Here is a 20,684-nt window from a genome sequence, read left to right on the forward strand (position 1 = left end):
TTCCTATAACTACCAATAACAAAGTAAAAGTTTCTATTAATTCTCTTACTTTTGTATTGGGGTCACCCATGACAACTTTGACTGTTCTTTCAATTGAAATGATGTGATCCCTCAACCTGGGTTCTGGAAGAAAAAGAAAGATTGTGAGGTCAGATCCAGTAGGAGTACAGTGTTTTTACGGTTGATGAAAACCTACTAGAATTATGGTACATGATTGTCTTTTGTCTTTAACATGTTATTCAATTATTTCCTACCCTTTTCTTTCCTAACTCTTTAAGGAGTCTGTGTCTTTCTTTACTTCCTACGACATTTGTTTCATCTTGTTTGAAGTGTTCGCTTCCATCAGGGATTCAATATGTCATTCCTGGTGGATCAGCTCTGAATTTTGTAAGACTACATTATGTTTTCTGATATGCTGATTCTTTAGTATAGTGCTAACTGTAATTTTTAAAAAAATCTATATTATGTTGTGCAAAAAATGAATTCTCATTTTATTGAATCACAGGTATCATCAATTTTATGATGCACTGTTATTTTATATTGCACCAAAAAAAGAAAAAAAATAGTGGTTAACTAAAGATGTTTTAAAATGAAAGACTCGTTCAATATTATGAAAGTACTGAATGCTTTTTTGAATTAATGAAATGTGGTAATTCATTAAATTACTCTCTATTTTAAAAGTACTAACATGTAGGGAATTGTACATTCCTCCTGCCTACCTGCTGTTTGTAATTGATTTTCTTAATCTACTTGCTGGATCTTCTAAAATTGAAATTTGATTTGAAAAACCTACTCATCTATTTCAACAGAATGTATCCAAAGTATCATGAAAGAAGAGAGGCAACTGAAAATGTCTGTTTAAAAGTAATGGACTGCTTAAGACTGAGAAGGCAGAGTTTAATGTGCATATGATGTTTTTCAGATAACTTAGGATAGAATTAATGGGATGCATAGGCATTAGTTTGCTTCTTGGTATGAAATAAACCACTCTGTATTGTCCCTAATGCTTACCCTCAGCACTGATGACTGATTTTAACAAAGTCAGGACTCCTATTCGAATAACTTCATTGTTACTTCTTATCTGTTCATCAAAAAATTCCATCAGGTCTGCTGCATTGGAATGGGCTGCAGGTTTAAGAAATACTGGGGTCATAAGAACTCATTTTCATCTCAGGTAAATGCTTCTGCATGGGAAGAAGTGAATTTTATCATGAGGATTGTCAAAGTCACTCTTCAGTTTGTAATTTGATTATATGATGTCCATGCTTCGTATTTCAGAATTACTTAAGCAGTTTGGTTACTAAGAACTTTTTATATCTAGTGGGTTCACTTATGTTAATACCTGTGAACATGGCCTTATTTGGAAATTAAGATCTTTGCAGATATAATCAAGTTAATAGAGGGTCCTTAGAGTGGGTCCTGGTTCAACATGACTGGTGTCCTTAGAAGAAGAGGAGAAGAGACACAGTTTTGGCCAGACGGAGGTATGGAAATGGAGGCAGATGTGAAGCTAGAGGACTGCAGGCATTGAAGCAGGCCAAGTTGAGGAAATGCCTGGCTGGAGGAGAGCAGTTTGTTTCAGAAATTGTCAGAGATGAAATAAATTAGTTAATTAGGCCGAGGAGGAATGTATAGAGACAGAGGGGTTTGTCACAAGAGAAGTAGAACATAATAGAAAGGTATACAATGAAGTCAGTGTGGTGACATTTTGGATGGAGACTGGAGATGTGGGAGGCTTTAGACGGATGCTGCGCTTCATCCCCAGGAGCTGAGCTGGTGCAGAGTTTTGCATCCTGACCTGGGGACTTGATTTCTTCTGTGGCAGTCATTCCAACCAGGTGATGAAGGGGCTATGACGGTGCCATAAGGGCAAGAAGAAAAAGGAGAGTGAGGAGGCAGAGAAAGATTGAGGGCTAAAGAGGCTTGAACACAATGGGATGGCCAAAGGTGAAAAGGGGTGACTTTGGACCTGACAGTTTCTCATCATCTGAAATACCAAGAAAAAAATAGCCAATTTCCTATTCTTAGAGTTAGCAACTCTTCCTAGTTTCCCAGGGACTTCTATGGACTGAGAGCTGAAAATTCTCTATTCCCAGAACCCTGCCACCTTACCTATACCATCCCTCCTGGAAGCTTATGGGAGAGGGGCAGGCATAGAACTGTGAGCTGAAGAAACATTTTGTGTGTGTTATATGTGGTGATAACTAAAGTGACAATTTGCACACCCTCTTACCATTGTTGTTTTGGTCACCTGGGGACATTTTTTTTTAATGCCCTCAGGATGCAGGATCCTACCTAGAATGAGGAAACAGTTTGAAGCTTCAACTTCATTTTCCTTTGCAGAAGGCTCTGGAATTCTGCAGAACTGAATGGGGAGGAAAAAAATCAGGTGATAGAAGTGAAAAACAGAAAACCAGTTAAAACCAAACAGAGTTGACAGCAGGGTCATCTTACCTGGTGAAGTAAATTGATAAAGATGGATTTTCTCAAGTTTCTGGGAAGGACAATGTCATACATGACTGCTGCAGCCAGTATCTCTTTTATACTCTAAAATGGAAGCGCTCACAGGTTAGGCGGAATCCACCAGAGATGCAGAGACCCAGGACATGGAATGCAAATAGGTAAAATTTATGAGGAGAACAACCCCATAACCTTCCCACAGTTACAGGTTTTCTTCAATGATTCAGGCTCCCTTCACCTTGTTCAGTGCCTCAGTATTTGGAATGAAATTTTTCAGTCCCTTCGCGGAGTTACCATCACTAGCTAAGACAACCTATCTCCACCTCCCATTTACCAAGTATTTAAGTTCAGCTGCCAAACAGGTCTTTAAGTTCCATAGGTCCTTTGAGACTCAATGTCCTCAGAAAGGTTGGAGATTGATTCTGATTCAGTTCCTTTAAGGTGTGGCTCTTACCTGAGTGATGTGGAAATCAATCTCTTGGTCTTTATACTGGTTCAGAAGCCAGTGTACCTGGTTTAGGGCAAATTCACAGAAGTCTTCTCGGTGTAGCAGCAGGCTCACAGTGGGGCCATGGACCTTTACTATGGCCAAAATCTGTAGAAGCAGCAAAATATACCATTTCTAATACATGATTATAATACTTATATATTTACTGGGTATAAGGAGCTTTAGGGGATCCCAATAATTTTTACTTGATGCTTTCAGGCAAGAAGAGGTTCTGTAAAAATCTTTTAAAAAAATGCATTGGTGAAGGCCACTGCATGAGGCAGAGCAGTATTTATATTTGCATCTGTATCTACATTGATACTCATTGTAATACTTGCCCTTCTTCCTATTTGTTGAATCTCTAAGTCACTTTCTTTTATATATTAATGAATTGAAAATTTCCTTCTTTTAAGAAATATTTAGTGACTGCACATCACCTTGATCCATTACTGTTAGCTCCACCCAGTTCCCCCTCTCTCTCTCCCTGTCTTGGAATAAAACTTTTTGAAGAAGTTTGATACATGTGCTATCTTCACTTCCCACCTCCCATTCACTTCTCCACTATGCTTTCCTCTCCATTTGACTATGAAAATGAACAACTTCCACAGAACAACCTATAAATGTAATAAATTTTGACTATAAAAATTTAGATATCACAAATATTTGGAAAAAGAAAACAATAGCCACAACAGCCATATATGACATGGTTTGGCATATATTATTTTTAAATTTTTTTAAAAAAATTGTTTCTTTTTAGTTATACATGACAGTAGAATTAATTTTGATAAAACTATGCAAGCATGGAATAATCTTATTCTAATTAGGACCCTATTCTTGAGGATGCACACTATGGTGGAATTCAATATGCTATATTCATATATGTACATAGGAAAATTATTATGGATTTGTTCCACTATCTTTCCTTTTCTATTCCCCCATCCCTTCCCTTCATTCCCCTTTGTCTAATCCAATGAACTTCTTTAATTCCCCTCCCCTGCCTCCTTTGTTATGAGTTAGCATCCAAATATTAGAGAGAATGTTCAACCTTTGGTTTTTCGGTGTTGGCTTATTTGACTTCTCATGATAGTCTCCAGTTCCATCCATTTACTGGCAAATGCCATAATTTCATTCTTATTTATGGATGAGTGATATTCCCACTGAGTATAAATACCACATTTTCTTTATCCATTCACCTGTTTAAGGGCACCTAGGTTGGTTCCATAGCTTAGCAAATATGAATTGAGTTGTTATCAACATTAATGTAGCTGTGACACTGTAGTATGCTGATTTTAAATCCTTTAGATATACACTAAGAATTAGAATACCTGGATCAAATGGTGTTTCCACTTCTAGTTTTTTGAGGAATTGCCATACTGCTTTCCAGAGTAGTTGCACCAATTTGCAGTCTCACCAAAATTTTTTTTAGTGCACATTTTCCCCAACATCCTTGTCAACATTTATTGTTATTTGTTTTCTTAATAATGCCCATTCTGAATGGAGTGTGATGAAATATCAGTGTAGTTTTAATTTGCATTTCTCTAATTGCTATGTGTGTTGAATATTTTTTTTCATATATTAGTTGACCATTTGTATTTCTTCTTCTGTGAAGTGTCTGTTCCATTCCTTAGCCCATTTATTGATTTTTTTCTTTTTTGGTTTTTTTGAGCTCTTTATATATCCTGGAAATTAATGTCCTATTTGAGGTGCAGATGACAAAGATTTTCTCCCATTCTGTAGGCCCTTTTTTCACATTCTTGGTTTCTTTACTGTGAAGAAGCTTTTCGGTTTGATGAATTCCAGTTTATTGATTATTAACTTTATTCCTTGTGATTTAGGAGTCATTGAGAAAGTCATTTCCTAAGCCAACATAGTGAAGAGTTGGCCCTATTTTTTTTTTTTTTTTGCAGCATTTGCAGGGTTTCTGGTGTAATTTCTAGGTCTTTGATCCACTTTGAGTTGAGTTTCATGCAAGGTGAGAGATAGGGGTTAAAATTTCATTCTGCCTCATATGGATTTCCAGTTTTTGCAGCACCATTTGTTGAGGAGGCTATTGTTTCTCCAATATATGTTTTTGGTACCTTTGTCTAGTATGAAGTAATTGTGTTTTTGTGGGTTTGTCTCTGTGCCTTCCATTCTGTTCCATTGATCTTCTTGTCTGTTTTGGTGTCAGTATCAGGCTGTTTTATTATTATAGTTCTGTAGTATAATTTGAGGTCTGGTATTGTGATGCCTTCTGCTTCACTTTTCTCCCTCAGGATTGCTTTGACCATTATTGGCCTCTTATTTTTTCAGATGAATTTCATGGCCACTTTTTCTATATCTATAAAGAATGTCATTGGAATTTTTATGGGGATTGCATTGAATCTGTATAGTGCTTTCACTATATGGTCGTTTTGACAGTATTGATTCTGCCTATCCAAGAACATGGGAGGTCTTTCCATCTTCTAAGGTCTTCCTAAATTTCTTTCTTTAGTGTTCTGTTCTTTTCATTGCAGAGGTCCTTTACTCCTTTTGATAGATTCCCCAATATTTTATTTTTTTGAGGCTATTGTGAATGGGATAATTTTCCTAATTTCTCTTTCAGTGGATTCATCACTGATGTATAGTAATGCATTTGATATCTGGGAGTTGATTTTATATCCTGTTACTTTGCTAAATTTATTTATTAGTTCCAGAAGTTTTGAGTGTAATATTTTTGTATTTTATAAATATAGGATCATGTTGTTGGCAAATAATGATAGTTGGAGTTCTTCTTTTCCTATTAACACTCCTTTAATTTCTTTTATCTGTCTAATTGCTCTGGCTAGAGTTTCAAGACTAAGTTGAATAGAAGTAGTGAAAGAGAGCATCCATGTCTTGTTCCTATTTTTAGTGAGAATGCTTTCATTTTGTCTCTGGTTAGAATGACGTTGGACTTGGGTTATTTCTTCTATCCCTATTTTTTTCTAGTGTTTTAAACATGAATGGATGCTGTATTTTGTCACACGCTCTTTCTGCACCTATTGAGATAACACATGATTCTTTTCTTGAAGCCTATTCATGTGATGAATTCCATTAATTGATTGCTGTATGAACCAACCCTGCATCCCTGGGATGAAACCAGTTGATTATGGTGCACTATCTTTTAAATGTGTTTTTATATGGGATTTGCCAGGATTTTATTAGGAATTTTTGCATCTATGTTCATTAAGGATATTGGTCTGAAGTTTTCTTTCCTTGATGTGTCTTTGTCTAGAGTTTAATATGCTTTTTAAAATTTTTACCTATTCTTTCCTTTTTTATGTATTTTAATTAAAATGCCTTACACTATTTTTTCAATTTTTATTATAAATGTTAACTCCTATTAATTGTACAAATCAATGGATTTCACTGCAACATTTCCATAGATACACATATGACATTTTAATCATATCCCGCTTCCCCACTACTCCTTCTTCCCTCCCCATCCTCTCCAGTCCTTAATAGTTCCTCTTCTACTTTCAGGTCATATTTTCTTTCTTTCTTTTCTTCTTCTTTTAATTTTCCACATATACTGAAAACATGCTACTTGTCTTTCTGTGTCTGGTTTATTTCATTTAGCATGATGACCTCCAGTTCCATCCATTTTCCTGCAAATGAAATGATTTCATTCTTTAGGACTGAACAACATTCTATCATAAATGTTTACTATATTTTAAAAAAATTCATTCACCTTTAATGAGCACCTAGGCTGATTATGAAATGTTAATATTGTAAACAGTGCCACAATAAAGATAGGTATGCAGGTATCTCTTTAGTGTGCTGATTTCATTTTGGGGGGGTGTATACCCTGGAGTGGTATAGCTGAATTGTATGGTAGTTCTAGTTTTAGTTTTTGTGAGAAACCTCTGTACCTTTTTTTCCCATAGTGGTTATATACTTTATCTAAGGATTCCTTTTTCTCCATATTATTTCTAGCATTTTTTTTTCTTTCGATAATAGCCTTGCTGACTGGGGTGAGGTGGACCCTCAGTATAGTTTTGATTTGCATTTCCCTGATGGCTAAAGATGTTAAGCATTTTCCCCCATATTATTATTGTCTATTTGTACTTCTTTTGAGAAGTGTCTGTTCAGACTGCTTTTAAACTGGATTAGAGTTCTTTTGATGTTTTTTGTCCTTTGTGTATTCTGGATATTAACTCTCCGTCAGATAAATAACAAATTAAGGTTCTCTCCTACTCTGTAGTCTGTCTCTTCACTCTGTTGATTGTTTCCTTTGCTGTGCGGAACCTTTTTAATTTGATGTAATTGCATTTGTCAATTCTTGCCTTTATTTCCTGAACTATTTCTTGAGTTCAAGATAGGGAATTGTTGCCTGTGCTTGTATCTTAAGGTGTTTTTCCTATGCTTTCCTCTAGTGGCCTTGCAGTTTCAGATCTTATGTTAGGTTTTTGATCCATTTTCATTAATTTTTGTACAGGATGAGAAATGGGGATCTAGTTTCAACCTACTAAGGATGGATATTCACTTTCCCCAATATCACTTGTTGAAGAGGCTATCTTTTTTCCAACACAAGGTTTGGACATCTTTGTCAAGAATCATATTGCTGTATATGTGAGAGTTTATTTCTGGGTTGTCCATTTTATTCCATTGGCTGTGCCTATTTTTATGCCAATTCCATGCTGTTTTTGTTACTATGGCTCTGCAGTATATTTTGAAATCCAGGAATTGTGATGCTTTCAGCCTTATTCTTTTTTTTTTTTTGCTAAGGATTGCTTTGGCTATTTGGGATCTGTTGTGGTTCCAAATAAACTTTAGAATTTTTTTTTTTTTAGTTTTGTGAATAATGACATTGATATTTTAATGAGTGTTTCATTGAATCTGTAGATTACTTTGGTAGTATGGCCACTGTAGCAATGTTATTTCTCCTAATCCATAATCATGGGAGGTCTTTCCATCTTCTAATGCCTACTTTGATTTCTTTCTTCAGTGTTTTACCATTTTCACTGTAGAAATTTTTCACTTCCTTGGATAGGTTTACTCCTAGGTACTTTATGTTTTTGAGGCATTCCAAATGATATTGACTTCCTGATTTCTTTCTCAGAGGTTTCATTGTGAAACAGCATTCTTTTTTGTTTTTTAATCTTTCACTTCTATTTATTTTTTGATTTTCCCCAATTTCCTTAAGCTGTTTAGCTTCTTTTTTAAATTTATTTTTTAAAATTTTAATTTGTTATATATACAATTCTTACCTAACTATATAGTTCTATAGTCTACTATTTCTAGCTAATATTATATGATAATTTTTTTTTTGTTTGGGCTGAATTTTGTTGCAAGCAGACCAGCTCAAAACAATGACCATTTATTCTATTCAAGACAAGATCAAGCTGGGCATGGTAGTGCATGACTATAATTCCAGCAATTGGAAGGCTAAGGCAAGAGGATTGCAAATTTAGAGCCATCCTCAGCAACAATGAGACCCTAAGTAACTTAATGAGATCCCATCTATAAATAAATAAATAAATAAATAAATAAATAGGCTGGGGATGTGGCTCAGTGGTTAATTTCCCCTGGGTTCAATCCTGTATACAAAAGATTGCATCAGGTAGGTGGTGGCTCTTCTACCAAGCATTTCTATGCAACAGGTACTTTTCAAGACTTTTCTTGATTGAGCACTCTAATGATGGACTCTGTAGAACTTTATTCTTCTTAAAAATTTTTCTTTCTTTGTTTCTAAGATTTCAACTTACTTTGTTCTCCTACTCCTCCAGTACAATCCTCAAATTCCTGTCATGAGTCCTTCCTTTGCTTTCCCGCAGAACTCTATTTTTTGGCACTTTCCACTCTCCATATTTTCCTTGTATAGCTCTATCTGAAACAATGACACTAATATCTATGCAACCAGTTTTTGTTTTTCCTTTTTAACTCCAACCTGAATATCCCCTAACTTACTAATATCTCCACCTCAATGAACCAGAGACATTCAAGTTGGAATGTCTACATTAATCCATGTTGTACTGTCCCAGATTTGTTCTTCCACCCATTTCCTTTATCTAAATTCATGGCACCAAGACCACTGATCCCAGAAATCTAGGAAACACACTAGGTGTCTTCTTCAGAGTCTGACTTCATTCATCAAGACCACCGACACTACATTAATTGATCCTTTTACCATGTATGACCTTGCCTTAATTCATCCCTATTCTGAATCTGTCTTTAACACTGACATTACAAAGTGGGAGCCCATGGTTTTGGGGCGATGCAGAGCGGCTGATGGCGGCCTCTGCAATGGTGTCCGGGTGTCGGGCAGAGGTGGCCGCAGCGCAAGAATTTAACGCTCTCAGAAGTATACTGTGGAACCAAAGAAGGCAAAACCACCAAGGGTCATCTGAAATTGTACTTGGCTCACTGATAATCCCCGGACAAAATTAGAGATCACTACTCAAGCATAAGCTGACCCCCCAGTGTTCCTAAGACTGCTACAAAGATGTTTGACATAAAGGCTTGGGCTGAGTATATTGTGGAATGGGCTGCAAAAGACCCATATGGGTTCCTTACAACAGTTATTTTGGCCCTTACTCCACTGTTCCTAGCAAGTGCTGTACTGTCCTGGAAATTGGCCAAGATGATTGAAGCCAGGGAGAAGGAACAAAAGAAGAAACAAAAACGTCAAGAGAATATTGCAAAAGCTAAACGACTCAAAAAGGACTGAAGGAATGTATAGGCTCTGCAACCAGAGAAAAATCATTTGGAAAATTATGCAGCTTTGGAAGGACTCACTAAGGTTTCTTTGGATTTCATGATAGTATTATTTAGAATGAAATCTGATCATGTAGAAGAATCATGTTTTGACCTCCATACTGTAGTTTTAGGCTTGGGTACCGAAGTTTGTAGGTATCTACTGGCAGTTATAAATAAGCATACATACAGGTTGAGCATCCCTAATCAGAAAATCTCAAACTTGGAATGCTCCAAAATCCAAATTTTTTTTGTGCACAAACATGATGCCACAAGTGGAAAATTGCAGTCAAAACACAAGTATGCTAAAAATATATAAAAATACCACATAAAATTACTTTCAGGCTATACGAAACAAATGAATTTTGTGTTTAGACTAAGGTTCTGTCCTCAACACATCTCATCATGTATATGCAAATATTTCAAAATCTGAAAAAAATCAAACACTTCTGGTCCCAGACATTTCAGATAAGGGATACCCAACTTGCAATACAAATTCTTCATAGGTGATTAAGTTATTTGACATTTTGCAGCTTTTGTACTGAAATGATTATGGAGAAATGAGTTTAGATTGTGAACTTTATTCAAATAGTGGCTTAAAATGGGATCCTGTTCTGAACAAAATATGTTAAGAATATAAGACAAATTATCCTTTCTGAGGTGAAAAGTTTGTTCTTAAAGGAGATACAGTATATTAATCACATCTTTTATCATTATTGCTTATTCCTTGGAATGTACTCATTTTTGGATTTCTCAAAGTAAAATAGTATTAATGAGTATACAAGTCTGTTTTCTTCATTTTTTTTCCTGATTTTAGCCTTTAAGACAACTGGCAATTATCAAGACATTCTCATTTTTAAAACCTAATTTTATAAAGAATTTTCTTGATTATGTAGAATACTGTCTTCTGGTTATAACAGTCTTTGTACTTATGAACATTGCCATTTTCTTAAGAGATGTGTTGTTGAGAAGAATGACACTATGATTTAAAGCTTGTAGTAAAAAGGCCAAATACTGTAGTATCTTGGAACCATTTTATTTTTGTGTTATATAAAACAGTGAAACAGTTAAAAAGTTTTATCAGGTAATTTGTTGGTTATATAGATGGCACTTTTGGTTTTATTCCATTCTTTAACTCATAGGTAGTGATGTCCTGTACTTTTTGATCCAAAAAGTTTGAGGTAAAAATTGAAATTTCATATTTTTTAATAGAGTTAACAGCTAAGCCATAACTTCTTCAATGGTAAGAAAGGCTTAAAATTTGGGAAGATTTTGTCGGGTATAGTAATAATTGTACAAATAGAATAAAATTGTATTCAAAATGAGAATAGTGTAATTCAAAGTACAGAGCTAAAGGATCTCTCCTTAAGTAGTATAACTGGAACTTTGACTATTAAACATGGCTTTTCTAAATGCATGGTCCAGTAATTTTATTCATTGTATTTAATAGCTTATTAATGTTTCTGCACCTCTGAGAATGAATATTAAGTAATTGTCCAACAGCTCTCATTTTAAAATGAAACCAGATAATGAAATAAATTTGATACTTTTATAAGAAAAAAAAAACACTGACATTACAATGATTTTTACCCCTAATATTCTAATCCTTGATTTAAAAACTTAAATGTTTCTCATTTCTTGAAAAAAGTCCCCGTTCCTGGGTAACATGTCAGTCTTTTCACAGTGTGGCTGGACCACCTTTCTGGTTTCATTTCTTTCTGCCTTAGATCTCCTGTCTTCCCTCCAGCTCCCTTTCTGTTCTCACCAAAGTAGGCATCTTTCCCCATCTGCCGCCTTTATTTTGTGGTTCCCTCTTGGAGGAATGTACCTTCCCTGTGGTGGGTAACCTCGTGGGCTGCAAGGCCCAGTTCCAATGCTTTGCTTCACCAGGGGAGACAAGTGTCTTCCCTCTGTGTTCCCTTATCACTTTGTGTACCCTCTTCTTCATTTGCCTGGCTCTTCCTATGGGAAGCAAAGGGAATGGCCATCAAATGGACCCACTGAATCCTGTTTTGCAGATGTCTTCAAGAAAAGGTTTCTACAGAATATTTGAAAAGTTTCATGTCTGCTACTGACTTAACCAATGCAGGTTGTTAAAAAAAAGTAAATGCTCTTATAACTTAAAGCATAGAAAAGAAACTGAACTCGATAATGTAGCTCAGTATCAAACTTTTTAATAATATAATAATAGAGGGACCTAAATTCAATATGATTTAGCTTACTTAAAAATTATAGCAATTTAGCAAGATAAAAGATGGGATTATATATGTGAATGCACTTTGTAATCTATTCTCTATAGGGCATTCTGGTATTTTGACACAGCCTGATACATTGTTCAGATATTATTTTATTTAATCATGATGTTCATAGACACTGGATATTTCTGCAGCCTGTTGTTTTCCCAGTTAGTAACTCGGCTCAAATGTGGGTTATGATATATAAGATGTGAGACAGTTCACATTCTCTCTATTTTACTCATTTCTTCTCTTTATACTTTGAAATATCAGTTTCACAAGAGCATTGTTTGGGTTTGTTTAATCCTTGCTACATCCTCACTGGAATATTAACTGGCATACCGTGGGGATTCAATAAATACTAGATGAAAGAATGACTAAATGGTGATTTGAAACAGATGGAAACAATGAAAGATCTGATAAACCTAAAAAAAAAAATCCCAATAGTGCAATAGTGTCCAAAAAAACAGAGCTCAATTTCCATGTTACAAAAAAAGAGGAGTTTCAAAAAGTTCTATGCTTGATAATGATTCAACTACACTAGGATGTTAAAAAAAATACCTTAATAGGTTAAAGTTTAGAAAAGAAACAGAACTAGAGAAGGTAGCCAAGTATTTGACCTTTTATATTTTACCACAGAGCAACCTAAATAGGATACAACTTAAACCTAGATTGAAATCAAGCCAGAGGGAAATCCATCTTGGCGCCCTCAGAGGCTCCACTCACTTGTGCATGGGAGGCCATGGGGGCCCATTTTTCCATTATGTACCGGAAAAGCATGAAGATTTTGTCAGACAGTCGGTTGGCATCCATTCTGGGATAGGGGAAGTCTTTCCAGTGGTTGACATACTTGTAAATGGCCTTGCTGAACTTCTCAAGGGCTGCATTTTTAAAAAAAGAATCCACATAGAATAGGCATAGTCAGTGCATTTTCAATTTGTATTTTCCATTTTAGTTTATTAGGACATAACCCCATCATAAGTCAAAGAATTTCTGTATTCCAAATGGGGATTTATAATACAAGTCCAGAATTCAAGACAACAGAAAAAAAAAGGGAATCCACTTCAACTCAAGGGACCGTTTTGCAGCCAATTTAAGAAAGTATAAGTGCAAATTAAACAGAATAAAAATATAACCACAGAGAAAAATATAAGAAAGGGAAGAACTATGATGATTAACAAATATATTATAGTTTATATACAATCTTACAACTGCACAAAATAAACATATAAAAAGTGTTCAGTCAAGTTAGTAAAATACAAATTGAAACGGTATGAGACATGACAACACACCATACAGAATTGATATTATTTAATATAGTCAATGCCAAAGATTGATTGGTCTGAGGTGTAGCTGGTATTCTTACTTATTACTGGTGAGAGTTGAATTGGTATAAACACTTTGGAAAACTCTTTGGCACTATATATCAAAGGTGAATATGCATTCTAGATGACCCATCAATTCTAATCTGCAGATGAAGTCATTTTATATGTATATAAAATAAAAAATACATATACCAAATATATATATATATATATACCAATAAATATACAGGGCACTATAAGAGTGTATGGTCGAAATTTCTGCCAAGAGCTGGTGAGCGCTCATGATCATTGTCGAGGAAATGTGATTGAAGAAGGATGCTAGGAGAAGAGGAGGCTGTACAGAACAGTATACAAATGAGTCTGGGTGGTCATGAAGACTCAGGTTGAATGCCACCTGTACATGTCACTGAGTATGTCACTGCCTTAGGAAAACTGATTAATTTTCATGATCTTAAAGTTCTCATCTGCACAATGGGATGATGGGACCATTGATGATGTTGCAGAATTGTCGTGAGGACTGAGAGAACCGGCTGCAGAGGGCCTTCCACAATGGGAGGCACTCAATAAATGGCACCCATTAGTATTAGAAAAGGCAATAGAGTAGAAGGGAAAATAAGACTTGTGTTCAATTGGTAAAGACTGGTTGTAGTTCATCTTAAGCCAAAAGGAAATCACAGGTATACCCACCGATACAGAAAGTTTGCTTCATACTTTCATCCTCGGCCAGCCTGAGCATAGTCTGCATGGTGAGCAAGGTCATCATCATGAAGGGAATACTTTGGGACACTGCAGTGAAGGAGGTGAGAGAAGAAAGGTATGACTCATTTTCTCACATGGGGGCTCTGTGACTTCCTGCATCAGCAACAAGCATGTCAAAGCTGCAAGAAGGAGGCAGGTGAGGTTCAGGAGGGAGATATTCTCCTTCATCCCCTCCTTCCCCATGTGAATGCCAGGCTGTAGTTAGTACCCCAAAAGAAGGTACTGCATATACAACTACATGTACCTGTTGTCCAGTGGCTATTGTTTATTTGGATAATTGTTTTATTAATATCAATGTCTCCCGCCCAACCTTCCCTGTATTCCCAAGGCCCAGCAAATTTAATGGGTGCTCAATAATATCTGTTAAACTAAGTAGTGTAGAAACTAATGGTAGGAATCTTTATAGGTGTTCATCAGTTTGCAGAATATGCCTTTTGGCAAATATACTTCTGCAAAAGCAAAGCCAAGTGAAGGGAAAGTTGAGGATGGGAGTCAGGTCAAATTCACTGCATTCTGGACTAATGGCTGGTGGGCAGGCTCACAAACATTCATAAATAGCCACACCATGTCCCTGTCAATCCTCTATAGTAGGCAGAGATGCTCTCCTTTCTGCCATTTTCTGAAACCACTGGGTTTTAGACAATTGTTCAGAGGTGGTTGTTTCCTAGTTAAAGTGTATCAAGTATTCTCTTTATACCATATCTGGTTGCCAGTTCAGCCAGGGAGAGCACAACAAATTCGTCTGGGAGCTCTAGAATCCTGAAGTTACTCTGGACTTCATACATCACAGAGTTGAAATCATGTGCAGCTAGAGACACCAAAACCTCACCAGCTAGCATTCTGATTTCTCTGGGATTCTGAGAAGGAAAAGAAAAATAATAACAGCTAGAGGAAGATCAAAGTCTTCAGAGAAAAATAGCTTACATAATATTGTGATTTTTCCCTCCATATGGCATAGAGGGAGAACAGGCTATTAATTACAAATCTATTGTAAAAGACTCTCAGATGTTACTTGCTGGGAAAGAAGATGTCACTTTAATGTATTTTTTAAAAAAATGGTTTTAATAGGGTTCTTGTAAACCTGGGGTCAGTAGGTGTTTTCTAGCTAATTGATCATGTACTATGAACATAGGATTTATGTTTTATGCTTAAATAATAAGAATTATTGTGTTCAAAAGATCAAAAGTAATGGTGAAAGGAAATGGGCTAGGAGTTGAGAGGGTTGGTTTCATTATCTTCTGACCTAATTGTCTTTGATATTGGAAACATTCTGCTTTTGTTGATGGTGAACTAGGTAAATTTGATCAATCCTCCGGCTGAGGAAAATAAAAAGATCAAGACAAGATACTAAAAAATGTTCTCATAAAAGCATCAAGGAGCTCACGATGTAGAGTATAATGAATTAATGGGTTGAAATCAAGAAAAGATCATACAGTCCCAGATAAGGAGGCACATAAAGAGATAAAAAATCATAAGGGGACCAATAAAACTGATTTCTAGTTACTTGTTCAGTCAACAGATAGTTGTGTTACTTTAAAAAAAAAAACATGTCAGCATAAAATTCCCTATCTAAATGGAGTCTGGATGATGTTACCTCTAAAGTCTTTCTCAGATTTCCCTGTTTCCTCAACTGTGGAAGGATGAATAATGGGCATGGGAACTGTATTCAAGTATCCATGTAAAAGAAGGAAAAGTCATTTGTGGTTCTAGCAGAGATACAGAAAAAGATTCTGCCATCCACACAGATGCTCTTGGGTGACTTGAAGACCCTGTTGCTAGCCCTGTGCTGATTCACCAATAAGAACCAAACTTACATGGTTATCTCTCATGTCCTTAGAAGTGTAATAAATCAACCGTTGGACAATTGCATCATCCAAGATGTCAGAATTCTGAATAATAGACGTGAGATGACTGTAAATGTCTTCCTGTGAATATATAAGGAGTATTTGGATTGTAAAAATAAAGGAATTGGATGAAGTTCAAATAAATAACACAATTAAAGTAGGCAATATATTTTTATTACACAGTGGATTTTAAATATCTTAATTTGGGCTTCCCAAACATAACATGAATCTTTAGGAGTCAAAAGTTTACATGTAGAACAAAACTAATTCTAAAATTGATTTGAACTTGTTACATCCCTATGGCAAGATCAAACTGAAGGCAGGGACAGGTTGCTTGATATATTAGTCTTTTGAAAGTCATTGTTGTAGAGGTCCCGGGGTGATGGAAATGCCTGACACCCTAATTACTGCTCTTAATTACAGGGAGTGTATAAGGAAGCACACTGTATTTCCCAAAAAGGTTTTTACGCCATGAAACTGGATCAAAAGGGAGAGTTACTTTAGGTAGAGGGGAGTGAAGGGAGGGGCGGGGAGATGGGGATAGGAAGGATAGTAGAATGAAACAGACATTATTACCTTATTTACACATATGACTGCATGACGGATGTGATTCTATAACATGTACAATCAAAAAAATGAGAAATTATACCCCTTTATTTATGATATATCAAAGTGCATAAATGCATTCTACTATTATATATAACTAATTAAAGCAAATAAAAATGTATAAAGTGAAAAAAAGGGAAAGTTATAAGTTCTTGTTTTATTCATGCCTTTGCTAAGAGAAGGGTGAATCCTTTTTGGATGAAGCTGTGGCCTCGGAAACTACGTGGCTTGGCCAGATGCTTGTGTGTGAGTGCCTCTAAATCTCTACATGAAGGAGAGGCTGGTGTGCTCAGATCTCCAACAGTATCAATTGCACACCTCCAGCTGCTGCACCCATATCTGAGGTGTGAAACAGCTTCCTTTGCACTATTTTTAAGGGCTGAGCCTTAGAAGACTCAAGAATACGCTCTGCTTTGTCTTTGCTTTCTTCCTTTAAGTACTTTCAGAGACTGTCTCATCATTTGCTTCATGTATGCGTTCTGCTTTCTGCAGGCCTGTTCTCTTGGAAAGGTCTCCACTGGGGGGGCCCTCACTGTGTACCTGGAACTGGGCCAGGCCCTTTATCTGGAGCATCTCTTTGGACTGTTCACAGTGAGCCTCTGTGTTAGATGCCACTAATATACCTTTTTATGAATGAGAAAATTGAGTGACAGAAAGCGTGTGGTTAGTATTAGGTGGTATCGCTGCCCTAGGAACCTGGCTCTTAGCTGGCACTGTGACCTATTTGTCATGCTGGCTATTTCAATTCCTTAACTTGACACAATATAAAAATAAACTGTAAGCATTTGTTATTCTCTGATGCCTTCTCTGGAATTTCTTCCTCAGTACTTAAGGGGTCCAGAGACCATTTCCTACATGCTCCCAAATATTTGAGAAATAGTGCTTCATGGGAAAATTAATTCCTACTAAGAGATTAATATAATGATTTTCAACCATACCTACATGCTAGCATAAGCTCTGTGAGCTTTAAATGTCTAGGCTCTTCACAGATTGGTCAAATCAGAATCCCTGTGATGAGGTTTGGCAATCCGTATTTTCCTAAAATTTTCTAAGGGATTCTAATACACAGTCAGGGGTTAGAGCTGCTGAATTAAGAGATAAAGGTATAGGTATTGCCTTTTCCAGGAAGCAATACTGACTAGTTATTAGAAGCATTTTGATGGCGTGAGATGGGCTTGTGTTTTGTTCTTCTCTGGGAAAGTCATGTAACTTCTCTGTCTTATTTTTCTTAGCTGTCAAATGGAAATAGCAATATTTAAGAAGTTGTTGTGAGAAGTAATTATTATATAGCGCACCATTGTGTTGAAAACATCTAGCCCTTCACTTCCTATATAAGTGTCCATTGAAGGGTAGTATTGTTATTTTGGTTGTTGAAGTCTGAATAGCCTTCAATTCTCAGGAAAATTTTCCAGTTGTGAAATTTCATTAGAGATGAGTATGGGAGCTCTTTGTGGATTTTCCTAGGAACCCTAAAATTATGAAGGAGGAGTCTTTAACCCACACGATTGCAAATTTGACATCCCCCACTTTCCACACCTACCTATATAAGGTTATGAACCAAGGCATCATTTGCTAGTTTCTAGAAGTGGATATATTCTTGAAATGCTAAATGATTGCTAAGTGCCATGGTTCTTAAAATGCTAACTATAATTGTTTCAGCATTATAATGACTTCCGTTATTACAACTGCATTTTTGAAAAATCTAACACCACGTCAGAAGCCAGAAAAAAAAATAAGGCAGTTGAGGCAAAAAAGAATATATATGAAATGTTGCAACAATGATACTAAAAATGGTGAAAGATTTTATTCCCTATTTGTCCTACCTTACTAATATTATCCTCCTTGTTCAGCATCCCAAGAGTGAGATTAATATCACCAAAAATCTCTAAAATGCACAGAAAAAAAAGAATTAAAATATGTATCAAAATGCTCTCTGTTAGTTACTTTGCAGTAGCCACAGAAAAATTAATTTGTTCTGTCTCCATCCATCCTTTCTTTCTTCCTTGACAGAAATTATATCTTATTCATATTTCACATTCCTGATACATTTGAAATTATCAGATGTTCAGTAATAGTTTTGAAACCTGAATTCAATGGAGAGGATGATAGATTCCTATTTATCCCTGTAGTCAAGTGGCCATCATCCTATACATGTTCTCTAGCCAAGCTCAGCTGTAAGATTCAATGAGCTGAATCCACTTCTCATGACTTGAGCTCTTCATTTCGCACTCTTTCTCCTTCAACACCTCTCCTGTCCATCTCCCCCTACCCCCTATACTCTCTTCTCAATATCTCTCTACTCTCTTGTGCCTGCCAGGTCGTTTTTTTTGTGCCATGTTGATGAGACCTTGATTTCTCTGATAAAGACCTAAGTGTTTTGATTTGCACTTTGCAGGAATATATATATATATCACTCTAGAAAAGTATAATAAAAATTTGGAATCAAAAGAATTGAGCAATTTCAGGCCACATGGCGGGTTGGTAGGAGGAATGATTTTGGGGATGGAGATTTTTTTTGAATCTCCAAATCAAACAATACAGCCTATTAATACTGTATTTTTGGCAAAGCAGAAAGACAGCCATACTTGTAAATTGGAGGAAAACAATTCTACGGGATTCTTCTAATATTTAAAATTAAACAAGAGACTGCCTTTCTTTGATATGTAGCCACTCTTCTCAAGTGGGGTATTTTTTTTATTTTTATTTTTTTGTGGTGCTGGGGATTGAACCCCAGGGAAGCACTCTACCAACTGAGCTATGTCTTCAGCTCATAGAAGGTTTTACAACAGGTAAAACAGTTATGTCTCAGGTTTCCAGTCTATCATTGGTCCTTCACAATCAGCATTTAAAAAAAATTTTTATATAAAGGGAGAGTAGCGGGAAATAATCTTACTTTGGCAAAACATTTCATAAAATCCCATAATGACACACCCTCTGCTAGACCCAATATGTTACAAGACACACAGTACACAGCAGAGCCCCAATCTCTGGGACCTGATGGTGCTTACCTGAGGATTCCTCCATGCCGTGAGTTATGTCTTGGCTATTTTAGGGTTTCTAAGAGACAGCACCTAAGTATCAGAAATAGTAAGGCTGAAAAATCAAAGAAGCAGGTCAGCAAGTTTCTCATCTAAGGTTCACATAAGGTTCCCTAAATGAAAGTCCCTTCTCCACTTGGTTGGCACAGTGATCTGGGAGCTTCCAGCGATGGGTTTGCTGTTGAGGAGGCTGATGCTGTACTCTACAACTATGACATTGTCTTGCTTTTGAGCTCCTGCTGACCAACAAAATGGCTGCATCTCACCGAATATTGTCCCTTTGGTGGAGACCAGAGTATTTGAGAAGGAAGAAATTAGAGACTAGGATTCAAACCATTGTTATAGACCAGAGGAGTTCCTCTCCCCAAACTTGGGTCCATTGAGCACAAATTTGGGAATGGTTTTCAGTAGTCACTTTACTGGCCTGATGTTGGTAAAGCCTTGAGATGAGGTTGCTGATTATTCTATTTGGTGAAAGTCAGTCACACAAACTGGGCATGCCCAATGGACCGGAATGCCTGTCAGGGGCAGTTGAATGGAATGTCCAACTGACACAGTGGCAAAGCCAAGCCTTCTTTATTTCCCTTCCCAATGCTTTTTCCTGTCTTGATCAGGCTTTTTCTCTGACTCCATTATCTCTGTTTGGCTTCAATTCATTTTTAATTCAGACCTTTTGGCTATCAGACTTTGAACTTTACTAGCATTGACTTAAATCTGGTCCTAATGCCCCTTAACTCTAAATCTATAGGATCACAATCTCTGGTAAATGCAGCCTGTGTGTTAATATGGCATATGAGAGAGAGAATGGGAAAGTGGTACTAACAATCAATATGGCCGATGCAAAAGGGGTGAGGAGAGGGCTCATGATAATTCTTAGCGGCTTCTCTATCTTCCCTTCATTAACGCACCTTATTTCAGATTCAAAGGTCAAGTTTTGGCTCACAACTCAATCACAACTCATAGATAGATATTTAGGTCTTCACCAGGCCAGTGATTGAAAACTTTCTCTGCTTCGAAAGTATCACTTTTCTCAAACTGTGGTCCACAAGTGCCTTGTCGTAGGATTCACCTGGTGTCCTTACTTAAAATGTCGATTTTCAGGCCCCACCTCAGACCTGGTAAGTTAGAATGAAGGGGTCAGGGTTCTGTATTTTTAATGAGTACCCTTGGTGATTCTAAGGTTCACTGAAGTCTGAGAAGCACTGGCCAAGATCCTGGCCCAGTCACCCATGAAT

General features: G+C 36.5%; 2 protein-coding genes across 2 annotated transcripts in view; one reads left to right on the top strand and one right to left on the bottom strand.

Moving 5' to 3' along the window:
- Positions 1–19,435, bottom strand: part of Mroh2b (maestro heat like repeat family member 2B) — a 77,155-nt gene extending 57,720 nt beyond the window's left edge. The window contains exons 1-11 of the mRNA XM_027936221.2: positions 19,420–19,435; positions 18,235–18,296; positions 15,776–15,886; positions 14,659–14,818; positions 13,890–13,988; positions 12,604–12,758; positions 2,915–3,055; positions 2,455–2,547; positions 2,296–2,365; positions 1,012–1,125; positions 50–123 (exon numbers count right to left, since the gene is read on the bottom strand). Coding sequence (XP_027792022.2) covers positions 50–123; positions 1,012–1,125; positions 2,296–2,365; positions 2,455–2,547; positions 2,915–3,055; positions 12,604–12,758; positions 13,890–13,988; positions 14,659–14,818; positions 15,776–15,886; positions 18,235–18,296; positions 19,420–19,435 — 1,095 coding nt within the window. The remainder of the gene's footprint in view (positions 1–49; positions 124–1,011; positions 1,126–2,295; positions 2,366–2,454; positions 2,548–2,914; positions 3,056–12,603; positions 12,759–13,889; positions 13,989–14,658; positions 14,819–15,775; positions 15,887–18,234; positions 18,297–19,419) is intronic.
- LOC114093464 (small integral membrane protein 15) lies at positions 9,148–9,715 on the top strand. The gene has a single exon (XM_027936246.2). The coding sequence runs from the start codon at positions 9,393–9,395 to the stop codon at positions 9,615–9,617; it is 225 nt and encodes a 74-aa protein (XP_027792047.2). The 5' UTR covers positions 9,148–9,392; the 3' UTR covers positions 9,618–9,715.
- Positions 19,436–20,684: the final 1,249 nt, after the last annotated feature.

Source organism: Marmota flaviventris, chromosome 5 (genome assembly GCF_047511675.1).
Source record: "Marmota flaviventris isolate mMarFla1 chromosome 5, mMarFla1.hap1, whole genome shotgun sequence".
Taxonomy (NCBI): Eukaryota; Metazoa; Chordata; class Mammalia; order Rodentia; family Sciuridae; genus Marmota; species Marmota flaviventris.